Here is a 23272-nt window from a genome sequence, read left to right as displayed (position 1 = left end):
CCATGGCCATTTCAAGGTGCTAATTCATTTATAATATCATTTATTCAGGAATACATTAATTATAATACTAGTCATAAAAAAACTCTGATAGGTTTAAAGCTTATTGAACCTAATTTTGTGTAAATTAGCTGAGCACTTGAAAAAAAATTCCTGATGACAAAAAATAGCATTCACATGCTATAAGCATTGACATGCTATAAGCTACATACTATACAGTATATCGACATACCCATGGCAATAATTATTCATCTATCTCAGACAACTTCATTTTCATTCACAAAAAATATGCATAAATAAGATACATACATTTCCGATGATGTATTAACTCGATAAAGTACAAGAGACACAACCACAATAGTCTTTGCATTTCTATATGATCTTTAATGTCTTTAAAAGCTGATATTGCATCAACAAGTATCCTTAACCACATAATGAACCTCAAGTTGTTTTAGTTCACTGCCATATGTTTCTGAACCCTTATTCTCTACCCAAGGACCTTATAAAAAATAATATGAAGTGTGCCAAGGTCACTGGGCAATACAAATTGTTTACCAAAATAATTGATTTCTGTTGCAGAGAGAAATAATAAAAAGACATGCATGATTGCCATGCAAGAAGATTTACAAAGAAACAAAAACAAGAAAGGAAAAAAATCCAGTCTTCTCTCTGTATGTTTGGTAAACACAAATGTTTAATTCTGGGTCAACTCTACAATTTCTTCTTTGTCTATGTGGATTTTGTGTTAAGCAGCGGCCTTTCCTAAACAATTCCTCAGGTGTGTCTTTGTCCAAAGTCATAGATCATCGTCTTTGTTCAGTCCATGTTTTTCAATGTATCGTCTGCGGGTGGGGTGAACAAAGTAAAGAATCAGATTACTAAACAGAAAAAAAAATTAATACAACATACAATTTCTACACGGTAAAAAAATGAATCAAGGGTCTTGTAAATTTCATTAAAAAATTTAAGGTGATAATTAAAAATATTGTGTATATTTTATCAAGAAAATTGTGGTTCAGTGTTGTACAGAACATATTGAGAACATTTCAGTAATAGAACCAAGAGATACATTTTCTTTATGAAATATTTTTTTTTTTAAATATACAGTTTTGGAGCTTGAATTGAGGAACTGATTAAGCTGATAAAATTAAGAAAAAAGGCTATCTATTTATTTTAAGAGAATTAGTTCAAATATGTGGTTTTATTTAGAGACACCATTGTTAGTTCTAGTGATCGACCGATGTATCGGTTTACCGATATTTTTCCCGATATTTAAGCATTTTCCCATAATCGGGAATCGGTTTTGTAATATCGGATTTTCCGATAAACAGCGCCATCTTGTGGCCGTTTTGAGAATTCCGCCATTGCAGCCCTCGTCTGAGGAGATCAGTCAATAACAACTCTGTGCATAGGTTAAGTATATGTTCTACTTGCTTTGCTTTAATTATTCAACTTTATTTAACATAACAGACATGCAGAAATGAGATTTGAGACATAAATGCCTGAATTTAATTCTCTATCTGTTGTATTTGCTCACCATTAGTCTCGAAAAAAAAGTTCGTTCATATTGCTGAGCACTCACTGGGATGATGATCAGGAATGCTCAAGCACGGCCACTGAATGAAACTTTTGATAAGATTATCTTGTTTAAACACCCTAGATTATATTATCATTTACTACATAGCAATTATTTCGCTAATACACATCTAAATATACCGCTTTGTGGAAATTAATTATTTATTATCTGCACGCGCGATCGCGGTTGAGTAACGTATAGCCTAATGTTATAGTTATGTGTAAATGCATAGATAAACAGCACTTTGTCATAAAGCATTTCATGATCTAGACCGACAAAAATATTAATAATAATTAATAACATACTAATTGGAAAATGCAATGATGTATATGCTGTTTTGTATGTTACTTTCCTGATGTTATAGGCTATTCCAGCTAATATTATGCAGTGAATTAATATTACCCAGTGAATTATTCCTCACTCTTATTTTAAACCTATTAAACGGCACATAAACCTTCTAAAACTGTTTAAAATGAATTGCATTTCTGCAGAGGTGATATGACTCCCCTGTCAATTATTTTTTCCATATGAAAACATTAGACTTTTAACATTTATTTTGCCTATTGTTAACATTGTTGCTGCTGATGCTTATAAATTATATGTATAATTTAGATATAAATTATATAATGTAATAATATAAATGTTTTTATTGTAATTTGATTAGTTTACCATTTATGAAAACAAATAAACATATCCAAATATGTTAGAATAGTTTTTGTGCTTTATTTTTTACCTCATCAAAGCTTTTATTTTTAAACAAAGACACTTAGTAACAGTGCACTTTATTTTTTGGACTCAGACCGCTCTATTTATTTGTGTATAAATATAAAGGTTTTTTTTTTGTATGCAAGGAGGGAGTGATTGTTATAAATAAAATGGTTTGTTCAGTTCATTTGTGTTGTAATAATTGTGCCAAAAACAGAAGTATAACAGTAAATAAATATCGGTTCTGCATATCGGTTATCGGGCACATACACATGCAAATAATCTGTATCGGTATCGGTTATAAAAAATCAATATCGGTCGATCACTAGTTAGTTCCCAGCATGCTTTGCACATGGTTGAAAATGGAGAGTAAATATTTAAATAGTGTTATTTTAAGTGTTTTTGAGTAAAGGGAATCATCTGGTTATGTTTAATGTTCAGTTATGTTTGACATTTGAAAGAATTTCTATTATGTTGAAGTTTTGATCGTTACTATTGTGCAGAAGAGTAGGGCTTATGGTTAGGTTGTGAATATCTGTATGTATTAATAATCTGCAGCATTTTGCTTTGTTCATGAAGCAATAACTCTGTGCACTGCAGTAACAAGTTTGTTTCTGTGCTGTGCTAACAGCATAGAGTCTTTTAATTATACAATATAACAAGGTTTGAAAGTAACAATTTCAAATCACTAGCCAATTTGGTGTGTTACTTATTATGTTTACTCACCTTGCTGGGGAAGTAAGCCAAATCTACACAGATTTTGCAAATACTCAACTCGTGTGTAATCATGATATATTAAATACAGCGTATTGCGCAGAATCCGCGCATATCTACTTTACTTGAACATGCCCGTCACGCAACAAATAACAGCGTGCTTGTTCATTTGCATTGAAGCAATAGCGAAGATTAAAAAGCATTTGGTTAACAGAAAAGACATTGTATTTTCCAACATCCTAATATTTTCTTATGTTCTTTGCAGAGGTGGAAAGAGTAATAAAATATTCTACTCAAGTAAAAGTACTACTACTTCAATGAAATTTTACTTAAGTACAAGTAAAAGTACCGGTCTAAAAATCTACTCAAGTAAAAGTAAAAAGTAGCTCATTTAAAATTGACTCAGAGTAAAAGTTACTGAGTTACTTTTTTAACAGCGGGGGTGGGGTGGGGGACTCTCCCGTGTAGGGTTGTAATGGTATAAGATTTTCACAGTATGGTAACGTCTCAGAAAATATCACGGTTTACAGTATTAATCAATTGTTAAATAAATAAACTGTATTATTAAATTATGGGTATTATTATTATTATCATCAGTTAAAATGACAGTTAAATTAATGAAAACAGGATTTTTTTTTGGTTGAACAAATGCTTTTATTATAACAAACTTGAAATAATTTGTTTGTTTATTAAAATTTCAATAAAACATGTCTAATCAATTAAATTTGATAATTAATAATGAATTAGATTAACAACTTATTTTTAACATTAATAATTTATTAAAATGTTTAAGAATAATATTGTCCTATGAAATGTATTTTATTCAGAAAATTAATGTTTCTTTTTATTAGGGGTGTAACGATATTCGAACCAAACCGAAGAACCGCGATACAGAACCCACGATTCGAATGGCGATACTCTCATGGCGTACCGAACACGCCCCGCCCTGCAAGCTACCCCGGCCCCGCCCAGCCCGGCTAATTGATTGGACCTGGAATCAGTGTTGCCAAGTCCGCTCATTATAAGCGACTTTGGGCTTGTTTTTCTGTAAAGTCGCTTACAAATATTGGTAGTCGCGGGTCGCGGTTTTTTTTGGGCTTGTTTCTAAAGTGTAGTTGCTTATTTGGGCTTGTTCTCAGCTCGTTGTCAAGCAGATATTTTCTATATGTTATTTAAACGTAGGAGTTTGTCTTGCCTGTTCCCTCTGTCTCTCCCCTTTCCCTATACACAGAGTTTTTTCCCCACCCACATCCTGCTTCTAATTGGCTCTGACCCAGATGGCAATAAGTACTAGCCAATCAGAGGCAGAGCAGGGCAATCGGTTTTTTTTCTGGTTAGGAAAACGTCAGTGAGTGACGTTTAAATGAAAATACGTGCGAGTCGCGACTGATGGTGACTGGACTGTAGGAGAGTTTTTATATATAAATTATATTTTAGATATTATAGATATAGATATTATAGTTTAATATTGTTTAACCCTTTAACTGTCACTCCCCCTTTTTTCGCATAGACATGAAAATCACTATTCAAACTTAAATGGTTGTAATTCAAGAATGCTTTCGAATATAGACCTATGGTTGGTCTTGTTTTAAAGAAGACATTTGCCAGATTAATGTTGAAATGAAGTATTATGAAGTTATGAAAGTGAAACAGAAAAAAAGTTATACAAGTTTGAGTTTATGAAAATGAACAATGTAAAAATATCATTATTTATATTTTATATAAAATATATATATTACAAAATATATTTTACTCTAAAACTGCCAGAAAATGTAAGCCAAAAATCTGAAGAAGTTGTGTTCCAAATTTTAGGTTGATATCTCAAAAAATTAGCTTTCAGTAAGATTTAATTTATAAATTCTGCTGAGCTGCGTTTGTCTACTACATACTCAAGTACTCGTGACATTCATGGTGTTTTCAGCGTCTCACAAACAATTTGAGGATATGAATACATGAACATTTCCAGAGCTGCTCTGAGAGAACGCCTAATGAGCATTTTCATAATTTTATTTGAGAAAATCCATTGTCAAATACACTTTTAACAGGTCTTCACAAACCGTCAAAATAAAAGTTCGGTGTTACTAGGAGAAATTATGACAGAAATATATTACTATTGTAGGCATACAGTAGAACGTAGCTTACTTCTCAAAATAATAATAACAACAACAATAATAATACATTTTATTTGAACATTATTTAAAGGAATATTTTTTTTTGTCCATGGTTTAATTTATTAAATCTGTTTTTGCAGCGCTTCCCCAAAAAATAAAAGGACACAAGTTTAAATTTACATTTGATTAGCCTACCACCGTTTTTGATAATATATTTGGCACAGTTTACCAATCTGTCCACATGGATGTAAATTGACAATCTGTACCCACAGTTTAAAACTATCTGTCACCACGGATTGTAACAGTAGCGGCAGCGCGGAGTAAACGAGATCATCTCTTCCTCAGTTACAGAATAAACATGAATGGACACCTGAAGATATGTTGAAAAATACAGTATACTTACTGAAAGGCATCATAACTCGTGTAATCGCTCAATCAGTGTTTCATCAGCGCAAAGACGTCAATAAAACTGCATAGCTTGTCACTAGCATTATATTTACCTCAGCAGGCTAGTGATTAAGTGTCCACAACTTGTTGGTTCCTAGAGAAATGAACTCTTGCACTAAATAAATGCACAATATTACCCTACATATTATATTTTACTTAACCTGATAATTATATCTTGATTATTTAAAGTACGTTTAAAATATCTTTAATGAAAATGACAGCAACTGTGTAAATTATTATATTTCAATAACAAATTAGAGTAAAGTTAATGCAAAAACTGACAAAGACACAATTTTTTCATTAAACCACTGTTTATTATTTTTTTTTTAGCTTTCTAAACCGAACCGAACCGAGACATCAAAACCGTGGGAAAACCGAACCGTCAGTTTTGTGTATCGTTACACCCCTACTTTTTATGATTTAATCCAAATATATTATCAAAAACGGTGGTAGGCTAATCAAATGTAAATTTAAACTTGTGTCCTTTTATTTTTTGGGGAAGCGCTGCAAAAACAGATTTAATAAATTAAACCATGGACAAAAAAAAATATTCCTTTAAATAATGTTCAAATAAAATGTATTATTATTGTTGTTGTTATTATTATTTTGAGAAGTAAGCTACGTTCTACTGTATGCCTACAATAGTAATATATTTCTGTCATAATTTCTCCTAGTAACACCGAACTTTTATTTTGACGGTTTGTGAAGACCTGTTAAAAGTGTATTTGACAATGGATTTTCTCAAATAAAATTATGAAAATGCTCATTAGGCGTTCTCTCAGAGCAGCTCTGGAAATGTTCATGTATTCATATCCTCAAATTGTTTGTGAGACGCTGAAAACACCATGAATGTCACGAGTACTTCAGTATGTAGTAGACAAACGCAGCTCAGCAGAACAAATAGGGTTAACTTATATATTTACTTGCAGTATTTTTGTGCTTAGCTTAATTATCCACAGACCATGTCGCGATTGGGTTTATTGCACAGTTCTACTTTCCATGTATTCATCCATCCATTATTTTGCATGTTTTACGTGACATCTGCATTAAGTGAATTCCATTTTCATGACTGGATTCCGGGATTCCCTTTGCATCACGTAAATCGGGACATACCTTTATCTGCAGGAGGGATGGTGTCCTATATCCTCTTTTTGCAGCCACTTTGCGTCCACATTTTTTGCAAATTGGATATCTATCCTCGAGGACAACCACGCTTTTTTTATACTTTTCATACTGGCCATAATTCGCTTGGCGCTTAGCTTTCAGCTTCAGCTGGGCGTCACCTTTTTTGCGCGTTTGTTCTCCCGCCCTTCAATCAATTCAGTAGTTTCCGGAGTGTGTGATTCCCCCCCCTTGTATTATTATTTTTTACTCAGTAACGGATATGATTTCAAATGTAGCGAAGTACAATACTTCAAAGAAAACGTACTTAAGTAAAAGTAAAAGTACAGATTTTAAAAACTACTTTAAAAAGTAGAAGTACACAAAAAAACTACTCAATTACGTAACGCGAGTAAATGTAATTCGTTACTTTCCACCTCTGGTTCTTTGTACTGTATTGATCTGTCCATCTAAAATACATTTTTGGTGATGAGGATGAAAGAGGAAGGGAGGAGATGGCTGGATGACAGGATTTTGTTTGAATAAGAAACAGATGTATGAAATCCAAATTTTAAAATATATTGGGGGAGTATAGGGGACAAAATAATATAAATAAATATATATATATATATATATATATATATATATATATATAAAAAGGAAAAAATGGAAAAAAGGGAAATAAACCAGATTAACTACGTCACAGCATATAAATATTGTTTATATATATATATATATATATATATATATATATATACAGGTCCTTCTAAAAAAATTAGCATATTGTGATAAAAGTTCATTATTTTCCATAATGTAATGATAAAAATTAAACTTTCATATATTTTAGATTCATTGCACACCAACTGAAATATTTCAGGTCTTTTATTGTTTTAATACTGATGATTTTGGCATACAGCTCATGAAAACCCCAAATTCGTATCTCAAAAAATTAGCATATCATGAAAAGGGTCTCTAAACGAGCTATTAACCTAAACATCTGAATCAACTAATTAACTCTAAACACCTGCAAAAGATTCCTGAGGCTTTTAAAACTCCCAGCCTGTTTCATTACTCAAAACCGCAATCATGGGTAAGACTGCCGACCTGACTGCTGTCCAGAAGGCCATCATTGACACCCTCAAGCAAGAGGGTAAGACACAGAAAGAAATTTCTGAACAAATAGGCTGTTCCCAGAGTGCTGTATCAAGGCACCTCAGTGGGAAGTCTGTGGGAAGGAAAAAGTGTGGCAAAAAACGCTGCACAACGAGAAGAGGTGACCGGACCCTGTGGAAGATTGTGGAGAAGGACCGATTCCAGACCTTGGGGGACCTGCGGAAGCAGTGGACTGAGTCTGGAGTAGAAACATCCAGAGCCACCGTGCACAGGCGTGTGCAGGAAATGGGCTACAGGTGCCGCATTCCCCAGGTCAAGCCACTTTTGAACCAGAAACAGCGACAGTAGCGCCTGACCTGGGCTACAGAGAAGCAGCACTGGACTGTTGCTCAGAGGTCCAAAGTACTTTTTTCGGATGAAAGCTAATTTTGCATGTCATCCGGAAATCAAGGTGCCAGAGTCTGGAGGAAGACTGGGGAGAAGGAAATGCCAAAATGCCTGAAGTCCAGTGTCAAGTACCCACAGTCAGTGATGGTCTGGGGAGCCATGTCAGCTGCTGGTGTTGGTCCACTGTGTTTTATCAAGGGCAGGGTCAATGCAGCTAGCTATCAGGAGATTTTGGAGCACTTCATGCTTCCATCTGCTGAAAAGCTTTATGGAGATGAAGATTTCATTTTTCAGCACGACCTGGAACCTGCTCACAGTGCCAAAACCACTGGTAAATGGTTTACTGACCATGGTATTACTGTGCTCAATTGGCCTGCCAACTCTCCTGACCTGAACCCCATAGAGAATCTGTGGGATATTGTGAAGAGAAAGTTGAGAGACGCAAGACCCAACACTCTGGATGAGCTTAAGGCCGCTATCGAAGCATCCTGGGCCTCCATAACACCTCAGCAGTGCCACAGGCTGATTGCCTCCATACCACGCCGTATTGAAGCAGTCATTTCTGCAGTTATTGAGAGCATAACTGAACATAATTATTTGAAGGTTTACTTTTTTGTATTAAAACACTTCTTTTATTGGTCGGATGATATATGCTAATTTTTTGAGATAGGAATTTTGGGTTTTCATGAGCTGTATGCCAAAATCATCAGTATTAAAACAATAAAAGACCTGAAATATTTCAGTTGGTGTGCAATGAATCTAAAATATATGAAAGTTTAATTTTTATCATTACATTATGGAAAATAATGAACTTTATCACAATATTCTAATTTTTTGAGAAGGACCTGTGTATATGTATATATATATATATATATATATATATATATATATATATATATATATATATATATAAGCTGTGACATAGTGGTTTGTTTATTTTGGCTAGTAGAAGTTCTGAATGGCTGGTAAATTCAACATTTTGTAGCCAAATTGGCTGGTAAGTTATTTTCAAACCCTGAATATAACTCCAAGTCAAATAGAAACAGGTCATTTCCATTCACTCAAATTCACACAATTTTGAGAGTCAACTTAAAATAAAAAAGCAGATTTCACTAAAAATATTAAATTCATTGTATCATAGACTAAATAATTTAGGGGATTTTACATGATTTATTCAGGTAGATTACATCAAAGAAATCCAGGCCTTAACTACTAAAAAATATCATGTGTAATATTGTTACCATTATTTTTTACAGTGATACAACAAACCTAATGGACACTGGCAAACAACAGATTTTCAAAAACCATGTTTCAAACATTAATTTAGTATTTATAAAACAATTACCTTCTTGCATATTCATATAAGGCTTCTTTCCTCTCCTGTAGCGTCATGTGTCTGTCTATGGGTGATCTCCCAAAAGATTTGGCAGCTGGCTGTTGAATGAATACACAGACATATTACATAAATATCCTGTCAGACAAAAGGCTTTAAAGTTGCTATTTATAGGTAAATTCACTAATATAGGCCATGCAAGAAAAAGGCCATTGCACAGTTTGTACAAAATAAGGTCAAACTCAAAACACAGAGCTTGTTTTTTGTGGTACACTGAAGAATATTGCAAATTTTATTAGAATCTAGTTGTTATTTACACTTAGTATAAACAGCATCATCACTATTTGTACTTAGTGTAAATAGCATCTTTGCTATAGCTGCTGCCTTTTACCTCTCAAACACTGAATTTACTGTGTGACTGTCCGAAGCACGCAAATATGAGTATGTGGGATTTTAATATGAGGTTGACTTTCATTTTGAACCGATTCTTTAGTTTAATAACATGCTTATTGGCTCATTCAGAGCTGAGCAGACTACGGATGTAGGTCTTGTGTCATCAACTTAGAAATAAAGTTAAATTCTGTGAACCGGCTCGATCGGTTACTCAATTAAAATAACGATTCATTCAAGAACCAAACGTCACTAATTGTTAAACTTTGGCTAAAAAACTGGTTCATTTGCACCTGCATCTTTTCAGTGAGTGATGTGAGAGTCACTGGTACCTTTAAATTGGGTGTGGATGCCGTTACAGACAGTGTGGAGGAAGCTGCAGGTTTGGCTGGAGCTGAAGGAGTGCTCGCAGCAGCCTCCGAGATGAACTGGTCAGCATGCTCCAGCAGGTTGGTTATGGTTGTGTCCACACAGTTGGTCTGTACTGTACAAAGACGAAAGAAAGGGATTACTTGACCCAAAAATAAAAATGTAGTTAATTTACTCACCCTCAGGCTATCCAAAATTTAGGTGCCCTTTTTTTTTTAAATTCAGTAGAGCAGTAAAGATTTTTTTTAATTTTAGCTGAAAACATGGTCCTTGGTGGTTCATAGAATGCAAGTCGATGGCTACAGTCACTTCGAGAGTCAAAAAACATATACAGGCCAAACAAAATTAATACCCGTGGCTCCTGACGATATATTAAGGGTCTTAAGAAGCTAAATGATCGGTGTGTGCAAGAAACATTATTTACAACATGTAAACTGTAATCTACAGCCTCGGCAAACGGTCCTGAACACGTTCACGACAGTCTGTAGCGCGATCTTCCGTCGTCGAATAAAGTACGCACTGGAGCAAACTCAAATGTGAGCTGACGCTGTGTTTGTTTACAACAGAGAGGGAGGACGTGTGTGTTGTATTGTTCATCAAAATTATACTTGAGTTATCCTGGATGCCGCAACCTATATAAAAAATGAAGATTACGTTTGCCTGCGCAATTTCAATCGGGAAGATTGACTTTTCACAGATTCTTAACGTTTGATCTCCAGCGTATATGTCATTATGCAACAGGAAGCTTGCGCTCCAGATTCGTTACAGCGCTTAGGACCGTTGGCGAGGTTGTGGATTACAGGAAATAATGTTGTAAATAATGTTCAGTTTCTTGCACAAACAGGTCTTTTTGCTTCTTAAGACCTCAATGTATCGTCAGGAGCCACAGGTATCAATTTTGTTTCGCCTGTATATGATTTTTTGAAGTGACAGTAGCAATTAACTTGCATTATATGAATCACCAAGAACCACGGTTTCAGGTAAAAACTTCTTTACTGTTCTACTCAAGAAGAAAAGTCACCTACATCTTAAATGGCCTGAGGGCAAGTAAATCAAAAGCAAATTTTTTTTTTTGGTGAACTATCCCTTTAATCAAATACATAATGGCTGAAACTGAATTGCTTAAACCCAAGAAATCAGCTTTGCATTAGTATGCATAAAGGGGAGCCACAAAAGAGTATAATGGCACAGATGCTTTTATTGAAGCTAGTCTGAATTAATATTTCAGGGGATTTCATGTTAGTGACTAATTGCATACAGCAAAGCATTATGGGAGGAAGACATACACAGGTCTCTGGTGATGACCGATAATGGGACGTCAGGCAGCACCTCTTTCACCTGCTGCACCATACATGCTACTCGTGAGTCTTCAGCCCCCGCACTTGTGCCCAGGAAACCCTGTGCCACTGTGCGAGGTCTGGCACCCAAATCTGACAAAAAAACAGTTTCATGTTACACTAGAAGACAAAATACATCTACTATGTTGATTCAGTGATCTAACTTCGAACTTATACATCATAATTTCATTTCTCACCATTGAATCCGTTCTTACTTGAATGTGCAGTCTGAGCGGCAGTGTGTCTTTTCCTTTTGATGTGTTCGGCTTTGTCTGCTTTAGTGATCTGAGTGGAGATCACGCCCAGCTTGGTGGCCAGCAGCTGATGGAGGGACACAATGAACATTACATCAAACGACACACCGAAACAAGTTTTGAAAAGGACATGAAATAGATCTGAAGGTTAGGCAGATGAAAAGTTAGTGGACAATAAGATAATGGTTTGTTTGAACATATTTTTTATGGTAATTCAACTAAGTATGACATTACCGAATAATGTTTTAAAATCTTTTCAATTTCAAGGTATTTCACAAAGCATTCATTACTACAGAAGCGTGACTTACAAACGTTCAACAGGCTATAGGCAGAGGATCGCTACATGCATTTACATGCACGTTTATTAAAACATTTTTTTTAATGCTCCAGTTGAATCATACCAGTCTTTGAGAAATCGGACTAACACTACTGTTCAAAACTTTAGAGTAACAATTTTTTTTTTATATGTTTCTGAAAGACTCTCTATCCTATAATGCTGCATTTACTTAATCAAAAATGCAATAATTGTTAAATATTATTACAATGTAAAATAACCTTTTAAAATGTAAATTTACAATTTTAATGTAAAAATGCATTTCTGTAATGCAAAGCTGATATGTTTCGCTTCATTACTCCAGTCTGCAGTGTCACCTTAAGAAATGATCCGAATATGTTGATTTGCTGCTAAATATTATTAGCAATATTGATAACAGCTGTGCTGCTTCTTATTTTTGTGGAAACCGTTATTTTAGTGTAGCTAATATGATGGTAGCTCGGGTTTGTCCAGCATGTATAAACATTAATCAGGCTACAATTGGCAAACATATTTTTCAGAAAATGCGGACATTTATAAAAAAGGAAAGGGCAAACATACAATGTCTATTGGGTAAAATAGTAAACACAATTCAACACAAAAAAAAAACAAAAAAGGGAAAAAGTTTTACCTCTTGGACTTTGCTGGCAAATTCTTGATGAGATTCACCGTCTTCTTTAGACAATGGTGGAAGCCATCTAGTTGAGAGCATTACAAAACAATCACACCTTACATTTTTGTACAGAAACACTTAACTAAAGTGAGAAAGAAAGTTTATTCATTCAGAAAGCCATGATGCTTCTGATTCTTCCTTTACTCACTCAATAATTACATTAAAAATTACCATTAAACATTAGCATCTACTTTAAAATTTCAACATTTTATAAAACTAAAACATATTCAAATATTTAAAAGTGACAGTAAAAAAAGTACAATATTTAGCAACAGGTATTTAAGCACAAAAATTCAGGACTAAACCTGAAACTGTTGGTCTTATAAGCTTCATTCGCAAGACTCCTGAGGCTATTAAATACTGAAAAGCTTCATTATTGTATTACCAGTTCTGGCCTGTCGAGCAGCACTAGAGGATTGTACGTTTAAAATACTGCCACTGGACAAAGGAGAGACTGTAATATGTAGTACCTTACATGGTACACTGTGAACGGTACAAAAAAGGTCCACAGCAGCTCCTTCAGCCATGAGGATTCTGGCGTGTTCTGAAAAGAAACCGAGAAAGACCATTTACATTATCCTAGATGCTAGTGTTTAACAGAACACACTTATGTGCATGTTGATGGCTTGATGCTTATTATCTAGACATTCTGACGCAATTCTCCCAACCCAGTTGACCAAGACTTTTTTTGGAGCTGCAAAAGCAGGTCATTAAAAAAATCGTCATGGAATTACCATCATTAACATGACCGCCCATACTTATATTAAACACCAATCCGGCATTCAGCAAATCGCCCTGTCCTGATGAACGCTAATGTGAACTGCACCAGCTGTTTTCACATGCAAAACAGTAACAGATGTCATATAAATGTATAAGACTTAAAGCTACAGTAACGTGTATAATTTTTAGAGCCTGAGAAGTTGAAAACATAAGTTATTACAATTATAAACCTAAATTTTATAATATTTTTGATGAAAAAAAAGCATAATAAAAAGAATATCTTACAATTGTTTTTTTTTTAATTCTGAAAAGAACAAGTTCGAATTGTGAGATATAAATGTGCAGTTGTGAGTTACAATGTCAATTGCGAGAAAATGTCACAATTCTGACTTTTTAACTGTCAATTAGGAATTGCAAGATGTTGCAATTGCAAGAAGAAAAGGTTGAATTGTGAGATAAAAGGCTGCAATTACATTTATTTATACTGTAGCTGAAACAAGCTTCCATATTTTACACATACACATATCTAGCTGCCTTTTAAATTTAAATGAATCCGATCTGGGGGTCCGTGACATCTAAACAGATTGAAAACCCTGATGTAATACAGCAGCTGAAGGAATGGATCATATCCAGTGTTCACCAAAACAAAATAATAAAACCATTTTGCAAAGCTGTAATGGGAGCAAGAGGTCGCTATGAGCCGATCTGCCGACCTTTGACAGTCCGCCTTTCTATTGCACTGTGAATCACTAAACAGTGCTGCTATAAATATCCAAACTCACACAAAGACTATCTTGTGTGTGTTAACAGGAACTTGAGAATGAAAAAAAAGATCTGGGAACTCTAGAAAGGATTGACAATTAGCTATTCAGTCTTATTTAAATGCCTGGGTGGATGGTTTCATAGCAAAGTGATATGCAGAAATGACAAGTTGCAGCATTGACATAAAAACTACAGGTAGGATTACATTACATTCAGAGCAAGAGAGGTAAATATTACTACTTATGTGTGTGAATTTAAGCGGGATAAATCATTCAACAAGAGAGGATCATAAAAAAGGGTTTAAATGCAATTACCAAAGCTATGAAAGGCCTCTTCACCAGCAATGCCACAGGCTGGATGGAGTCAGACACAGAGAAAGGCCAAGAGCTGAGGAGAGAGAAGTTGGGCTTTTAAAAATGGCATTTTTCTTAAAGAGAAAAGGAAATGTCATCTAAAAGCTAATGGCTAGGTGGGTGTCAGCAGATTAACAGGCAGTAAAGGCTAAACCTGAGGATCAGTAAAGCTTACAGAGGAACCTTCAAGAAAGCTTGGAGAGGACCTGGCAACCCTCCCAGAACAGATCTACATTTAATCACCGAAGTCTCAGCATTAAAGCAGTCCTTACTTACCAAACATTATTTATATCAGGCACCTGACTGTCTACATACAGTAGTCACATTTAAAACCAAATCAGATACATCATAAACAGATATTTACGCTATAAACAGCGAGTCGCTGTTGGCTAAATTGATGAAATCTCTTTCAGGCATATTACTGTTAGAGTCATCCTAAAGGTCAAAGAGACCTTTCGTATAGTTTATTTTACCATACACTATAGTATTAGTTTATGGGGAAAAAATAGATACATCATTCTTCCAACCTACAAATTGAGACCTTATTATGTAAGATCCCCTCGAAAACTAGATCATCTAATTTGAAATGTATAGCATCCAACTTCAGACTACAGATTATCTTCATAAATACAGTATACTCACGTAAAGCAATATTTACTTTATAGCAAATATCCACCGCGACACAGCTTATATAAAAAAATTCTAACTATATTATCGCTTGCTTAGCTCTTTATATCAAGTTTATGTAAGAATATCCAACTTTTTCAGAATACATACAGTACATGAACATAGGGTGATATATACTATATAGCAAATCTCAACTGCTTGATTGTTAATATTTTCATAAAATGTAAACTATATTATCACCCAGCTATTTATATAAAGTTTGATATGTAAGTATGTTTAACTTTATTTGCATGCATACATAAATCTCAGCTGACTGATTGCATGTAATCTGCAAAATGCAACTATAATGCATTAAGATATTATACACATTAACACCATGATTTTCTGCAAAGCTGCTTTGAAACAATGTGTGTTTGTGAAAAATGAATTTGACTTGTAATAATGTTTTAAACCTGAACTTGAGGAGGCCGGTCCGGCCGTTGGTGGTGTCCTCCTCTGGAAAGAGCAGGAGGGGTAAAGCGTTAGGAGATGAGCAATATCTGCGGAGGGTCTCTGTCAGCTCCGTCCTGCTCCCTACGCCCTGACCCAGCTCCATAAAACCCCTCGCCCAGCACAGGAAGCCCACGGGGCCCTCCAGCAGAGGCTAAACACAGAGAAAGAGGCAAACATGGTTAGATGTAGCTGATTAGATACATAATAACAAAATGATATAAAAAGGGGATATATAGCAAATAAAAGTGTCTTATTCTTTTATTATTGAAGCTGAATCAAATAGGTAACATTGTGTAATGCATCTGAGCAATGCAGTCAAAAGTTTGTGATCGCAAAGTTTTTTAAATGCTTTTGAAAGAAGTCTCTTCTGCTCACCAAGGCTAAATGTATTTGATCAAAAATACGGTATTATTGTGGAATATTAGTAAAATTAAAAATAACTGTTTTCTATTTGAATATATTTTGAAAAGTAATCTATTCCTGTGATCAAAGCTGAATTTTAAGCACCATTACTCCAGTTTTCAGTGTCACATGATCCTGCTCAAAGTTGTGCTGCTTCATGTTTCTGTGGAAACTGTGATACAACAGTGAAACTGTGATACATGATTCCTTGATCAATATAAAGTTCAACATTTACTTGAAATATAAATCTTTTGTCACATTTTAAACTTATTTACTGTCATTTTTGATCATTTTAATGTGTAATAAAATTAAGTGTACATATACTGAGTATATTATTATTTATACTGTGCAAGTTGTTTAGATATAATACAATATAATGCTATTTGTATATTATATATGTAAATAATATTTCGATGTATTATAATTGAATGATTTTATACACTAATTGTAATTGTTCAATTTTGTTTACTGTAATGTACAATTATGCATTATTAATAAGTTAAAGTATAGTATATTTATAATAAATACATTCATTTACTTTCTAACTTAAAAACCTAGGTCAACTCATACAGAAAAGTTAGATCAAGCAGTGCAGCATGACCTAATGTTTGAAACTGAATGCAAGTTACTCCTGCTGCCCCGCATTCAAACAAAGTGAATCATTTGAAGTGAGCAAACAGAGAATTTAACCTCATTCACTGGCCTCTGGCCCAACATTAAGTCAGCGCAGCATCCAAAGAAGAAATAGACCTCATTATGTGAGTTAACCAATGAAGTCAAGGCCAGAGCAGAGGAGAAAGAGATTACATCATGCTGGGAGACACACACACACACACACACTCACCGTGTTACAGGAGGTCAGGAGGTTGATAATATTGTGGTCGAAATGTGTAACGTGATTGGAGATGTAAAGTCGGGCAGTTTTGTCCCGTAAGCGCGGGCTGTTCTGCCGGACATGCAGACCCAGCACTGAACACATTATTCTCACTATGAACCTGAAACAGCACAGACAAATGCCAATTCACACACACTGGCATCAATACTGCAAACATACAAACACAAAATTAGGGTGTGTTCACATTGGTTCACTTGTTTTTTTTAGTCCGGACCAAAAAAATAAAATATATACATTTAGTCCTCCGCTTGGTGTTGACAGTCATTTTTAATACCGCACCTAAAGATATATATATATATTTTTTGCAACAGAAAACAAAACATTCAAAACAAAGCTGAGGGCTAAATGCGTTCGCTATATGTGTGTACATGTATTTACATGTTGACCAGCTGAGAACTAATGAAGATTTTAATGTGTAAAAGTCAAAACAGCACAAGGATTTCCTCCATTGCACAAAAACGAATATCTGCTGCGAGGAGACGCGGTTCTGACGCCTGTACCGAACTGTGATGGGCAACATCGCGACTACGACGAGAAAAAACAGGTATGCTTGAGCATTTTATCCTTTTTAGGGTTGCATCTGGTGACATCATGTACAGTTTTTGGTTCGTTTACATGTCTTTGGTCCATCTTGCGTTCATATTTCTGTTAAACCGCACCAGAGTTCGTTTGGAAATGGATGAGATCCATCTTTTCAGCGATCTCGGTCTGCTTGTTTGGTGCACACCAGAGTTCGGATGGCAATGTTCACACTTATTCAAATGAACCGCATTAACAGAGCAATCGCACCAGAGTTCGTTTTAATCTAACCAAACCTGCCAAGTAGGAACACACCCTAAATCTGCCAAACAAAAATTACAAAAGATTTTACACTACAATTTATATTCATGCATTAGGAAACTTGTGGCTGATTACCAAATTATTAATCATTTTTAAACACCTTAATCAAGTGTGTGACAAATTAATCTTTAAAAATGTAAAAAATGTGTGTAGAAATTACACATTAATAAAAAGTTTGAGCATGTCACACAGCAGCAGTATTATTATTGTTAACTAAACTGATTCAAAATTATTTCTGGTAATAGAAAAAAAAAGACGACTAAGAGAACATTAAGAGAGTTGCCTTGGAAAAAGATTTGAAATAAATAAGTTTGTTAATACAAAATAATTAAAGCTAAATAGAAAAACAAAATAATTCATTCATTTAAATAACAAAATTACTAAAAATTTTACTAAAATTAAAGTGAAAACTGAAATTATAAAAATAAAAGCCAATTCAAAACATTAATAAATACTATAATAGCATTTAAATAATACTAAAATAACACTGTAACAATGTAAGATCAATTATCTACATAAAACCTAGTATACAAAAATGCAATGTTTTCTAAATATTATTTTATTTCTGATCTTACTCTTTTGGTACGCTTTCTAAATATTGACCAACTATTAACTCTCCAGTGTGGCGTCTTACCTTCTGACAATACTGTCAGGTAGTGCACAACTCACTAGAAACACATGAACACCAATAAATATTCGCAGAAGCATCAAGCACAAGCCAACAGGGGAGTACAGCAACAACAGCAGGAGGATGAAGCGATCATTTGGTAACCTGTGAAAACAGATGACAGGAATAGAAACCAGCTTCAGGATCTATTTCTGAGAACAGCCGTTTGACATAATTCAACATCCATCTCTCCATTTCAGAGATCTGAGCAGTGCACACAGGAGACTGCATGACCGATTTAAACCAGTTTACTTACTAGTGCTGCTGTCATTTCTGCTGTCATGTATGAGTTACTCTAATATATTTTAGGATTACTACTAGACTAAAGAAACATGAATTAAGGCTTTAGTGGAGAAAAATCAGCTATTACACGATCATGCATTTGGATTTAAATGTAGATCAGTTTTTTTTGTTGCATGCTGCAGGCCTTACTCCTGACATAATCACAAATAATAAGACTCATTTTGTTTATATAAACAATATAATTTTGCAGGTTTCATTAACTGTAAACATAGCCAGACTTTTATATACTGCAATACTATCATATAAAACGTAAAAGTACTGTTCAAAAGAACAGAATTTATTTAAAATAGTAAGATAGTAAAGGTTTTTTAATGTTGCAAAACATATCTGTCCCCTCTGATCAATTTAATGCGTCCTTGCTACATACAATTATTCCCTTTTTAAAGTGTTTCAATAGCATTTATGGCAAATATAGTTTATTAAATTACGTAAGTACAAAAATAACCAGAAATCATTCGTGTTTACTATTTATTTTCTTATGTATGTATTTGAAAATCCTTCAATGGTCTCTAACAGACTTCATACGGTTGTGTTTTTGAGGGTTTGATGTTGAACATGCTACGGCTAAATGTGTTAGCTCTGCAACTGTTGTCATTTCAAGCTTTAAATGTGAATAAGTTACCGCTGGAAGTCGAACATCTGCTCAATCCCCCGCGTTTCCATTATTTAAACTCTTTCTGGGATATTGTCAAAGGCTGCTGCATACTATTCTTCAGGGTTTAACAGAAGGTGAGAGGGGGAGACGCTAGCCCGTTTTTAGCCTGTGCTGTTATTCGCCATGTTGAGAAGCTGCTGATGTTTCTAGATGAAGAACAAAGAACTTCAGGGAAGAAACGAGATTAGACACTCCAGAGCTAGTTCCGTGCTAAAACACGTGCTTTGCTATAATGCATCTGATTGGTCTTTAGATGTTTAGCATCACTATTATCAAGGGGCTCTGCTATTATCCAACAAATAAAATTATAATACTCAATATATTATAGTGCACACCGCCAAATAATTGGAGATGTTTTTTGGAGATTTGTGCAATTTTACACAAATACTGCATAAATAAATATTGTTTGATGCAGATTTTTATTCTTAACAAGAACGATATTCAATGTTCCAACTGTATGTATTGTAAAATTAGCGTCTTAATTAATATGTATTTGCAATTTCAGTTCTAAGCCCCGAGGTAAAAGTCTAGCGACCTCTTCTGCCGCATTTGTAACCATTACCAAATAGTCAAGAGTGGATGAGCTGGTAAATAAAGCATCTATGTTCCTCTTGAGTTTTCAAAAGACAACCGAAACAAGTCACCCTTCATCTTTATCTTATTTGATTGCTTTTCTGCGTGCATTTTTATTGTTAAAGACTGACATCTTGCGTTATGGAGTATGAACTACAATACAGTCTGACATAACATTTTATTTACATTTTTAAATGGGTTTAAACGTTTCAATTTTTAAATTATTTTTTATTCTTACATATTTGGACAACTGCTAACAATTTCTTTCATTTTCTTCCTTTTTCCTAATGAAAAAAAATGTATCCATATTGTTTTGTAAGAAATTAAGTTTGTGCAGGAAGCACTTGTTGTTTTCAAACACTAGGGGACAACACAAGTCTTCTTATCTCCCAATGTCATCTTTTCAACTCTCAAGACTTTATGGAAACAGCGATTCAGCAGTTCTGTAGGTGTCAGTGACTTTTTGTTTGCCCACCATTATAATTCAATACATTAAAACATTAAATCCATTAGTAAAACAATAAATTCTCAAATATTTCTACTTTGTTCCTTCATGGAAATAAGTCACAGTTTAGCAGGGTAGCTAAATCTCTCTCATGATCAGTTTGACAGTATATTAACAAAGCAAATAACCCAGTTTGTCATATTTTGATCCATTACTGCAAATATAATAGGCCCACAACACAATACAACAAATCTTAAACATCTGATCTATACGGCTGCCATTTATAATAAAACTCAGTACGAATGAATGTCTCTCTCCTCACAAACACACACAAAGTCAGATAACAGTGGTGCCCCTTGAATGCAGTGCATTCGCCCCCAGCTGCAGTTCCCAAATAGGCTATGTCTCTTCAGTAAGAGATTGAATCTGCCCCATTCATTAGCCTAAGTGGATGAGCTTCCCTAATAGATGCTCCCCTTCCCCTCAATAATTGCTGTTGATTGGCGTAAATTAGACCCTAGTTGCCAGACGAGTGATTCTCGACGATGATAATCTGATTCCCAGCTGAAACTAATAGGATTTTAACTCCAGTTTGGCCTAATGTCCGTCTGTAAGGCCTGGCCCGGCTCTGTTGGTCCAGACCTGCCCTTCAGCCCGCGGCCGCATGCACAACTCACTCTTACTGCAGGGTTGCAGATGAGAGTGATGGAATAAATGAATTTGTACCCTCAGGTGAACACGCATGCACACACACACACACACACACACACACACACACACACACACTGTCAAACCAGACCTATTAACAGATGGTGTGGTTGAGAGTGTGTTAAGAGAACTTGACTTTAAGGCCTAAAAGCGCACAGCAAAAGAAACGAGTTTGAAGAAGTTCACTATAACGCAAAACAAGGACTCTTGTTTTATGGGGACTTTTCATAGACATAATTATTTTAATACTGTTCAAACTGTATTCTACTCCCTAACCCTAACCATTACATAAATATTTCTGCATGTTTAGATTTTCCCCAAAAGAAAAAGGATTGATGATATTGCCATCTTTGAGAATATTTTACGCACGCACGCACGCACACACACACACACACACAGAGGATATTTAATAGTTTTTACACTGTACAAACTGCATGGTAACCCTATACCCATCACATAAAACTTTCTGCAGTTTTGAATAAAACATTGTTTAGTATGTTGTTGAGCCATTCATCAGTCAATTACGAGGACTCATAAACCACATTTACTTTGTAATGCAGTGTAATGCCCATGTAATTCAACAAATTTGTGTCCTCTGATAAACACACACACACAGTTGCTAGGAAGGTGGTTATAGAGGCCCAAGTCTCAATCATTTCTAGTTCTGTCCTTCGATTTTAAATCAGATCACTTTGAAAAGTCACCGCAAAAACCTCTTTTGAGCAAGCTACATGATTTGAGGTATTTATTCATGTCTGTAGCACAATTGTTGATCAAACATGCTAAAACATAAAACATAGGGTTTGTTCAAATCCCAAATCCAGTTTGTAAAGCCTTAGTATGAATAATAGTGAGCTGTTTAGTGTGTTATCATTTATATTCACTTGCTTCCATGTTAGGCCATCACAATGATGTCCAGATCAGTATATTAAGACATTCTGCATCAATCCCTCTCAAAAAACGAAGCTTTTTGAGACACATGTCGCTAATGAAGATCAACCTTATTTGATATTATTTGTCATCAGGCTGATAAGAGCGAGCAGCACGCCTCGAGTCTAATGAAACTCCACTCCATTAGCGCTGAATCGGACAGATTGGCCTCCCAGAGAAATGAATTGAGTTTTTTGTATTTGTGAGATCATTCTCCCTGCATTAACTGATCTTTATCCCATCTCTTCATCACAGCCAAATCAAGTTAGGCGGCCATGATTAGCTGGGGTGGCCTCCCTTTTTAAGCAGTAATTGGGTTTAGCGGCTTAGCTGATAGCGCCATTAGGACCAATAACGGCCTTGCTTGGCTCGGGGAGTGAAACAGATTCTCCTGGAACAGATGGCAGATGCTGGTAAAGGGGCCTGATTTAGAGGGGGCGAAAGCAAAGTTTGTGTAACCGTAGAAGTTCTGTCGTTGAGCTGCGTCTGTATGTCCTCTGTTCTGTGTTTGCCGGATGTCCGTTTTGCCTTTAGTAGGATTATATATATATATATACATATTAAAGTGTACTAAAACACTAGATTATTAAAATTGTCTGCCAACAATGTCCAATAGAATTTTTTCCCCCTCATTTCCACCACCATGTCATTTCCGCCACCATCTCAAATTACAAGTTTTATGATGTTGTGTTTACTAACATTTTGTGTAATAAAATCAAAGACTTTGGCTAATTTCATAACTATTGTTTTATTATTATTATTTTATTTTACACACAATTAAATATTACAAAAAAAGCTATTTTTACATATTTTGTCAAAATATCAGGTTGATTAAAAATGCTGCTCAATAAAATATAGCGTTCACAAGTTATTTTTTTTCTTCACACTTCATCTCACTATATCATCTTAGAATGTTCAATAAAACTCGGTAAACAAGTACAATAGCTTAAAAATGGTTATTAATGGTAAGATTACTTGTAACGTAAATGATGCCACAACCAAACAATAGGTGTAATTTAGGTAAATATATAAATATATAAGTGCTCTCAAAGCGATTAATCGTGATTTATCACATTTAAC

The 23272-nt window shown here is 34.8% G+C and overlaps 1 protein-coding gene across 2 annotated transcripts; it reads right to left on the bottom strand.

Annotated features, from left to right (window-relative positions):
- Positions 1–360: 360 nt before the first annotated feature.
- On the bottom strand, positions 361–19709 carry aup1 (AUP1 lipid droplet regulating VLDL assembly factor). Of its 2 annotated transcripts, none has more exons than XM_077247393.1 (12): positions 19504–19709; positions 18546–18683; positions 17021–17171; positions 15735–15925; positions 14617–14689; positions 13291–13364; positions 12779–12845; positions 11796–11901; positions 11530–11673; positions 10207–10358; positions 9497–9585; positions 361–839 (listed from the first exon to the last, which is right to left on the bottom strand). In XM_077247393.1, the coding sequence occupies exons 1-12, from the start codon at positions 19542–19544 to the stop codon at positions 794–796; spliced, it is 1272 nt and encodes a 423-aa protein (XP_077103508.1). In that variant the 5' UTR covers positions 19545–19709; the 3' UTR covers positions 361–793. The 2 variants fall into 2 exon arrangements, with proteins under 2 accessions (XP_077103508.1, XP_077103507.1); XM_077247392.1 differs by having other exon boundaries at positions 11778–11901; positions 19504–19705.
- Between the last annotated feature and the right edge of the window lie 3563 nt (positions 19710–23272).

The sequence above is a fragment of the Siphateles boraxobius genome, unplaced genomic scaffold, assembly GCF_051911475.1.
Source record: "Siphateles boraxobius isolate OS27281-9 unplaced genomic scaffold, OSU_SipBor_1 3, whole genome shotgun sequence".
In the NCBI taxonomy this organism is placed as follows: Eukaryota; Metazoa; Chordata; class Actinopteri; order Cypriniformes; family Leuciscidae; genus Siphateles; species Siphateles boraxobius.
Note: the sequence above shows the minus strand (reverse complement) of the source record. Positions and strands in the feature narration are given on the sequence as shown.

What these genes read in the sequence shown, in the direction of transcription:
- aup1 (XM_077247392.1), bottom strand. Translation starts at nt 19,544, where the DNA reads ATGGAAACGCGGGGGATTGAGCAGATGTTCGACTTCCAGCG. An exon ending in CAGATGTTCGACTTCCAGCG is followed by an intron (nt 18,684 to 19,503) that starts GTAACTTATTCA and finishes CTGTTTTCACAG; the next exon opens with GTTACCAAATGATCGCTTCA. An exon ending in TTCACAGTGTACCATGTAAG is followed by an intron (nt 12,846 to 13,290) that starts GTACTACATATT and finishes GCTCTCAACTAG; the next exon opens with ATGGCTTCCACCATTGTCTA.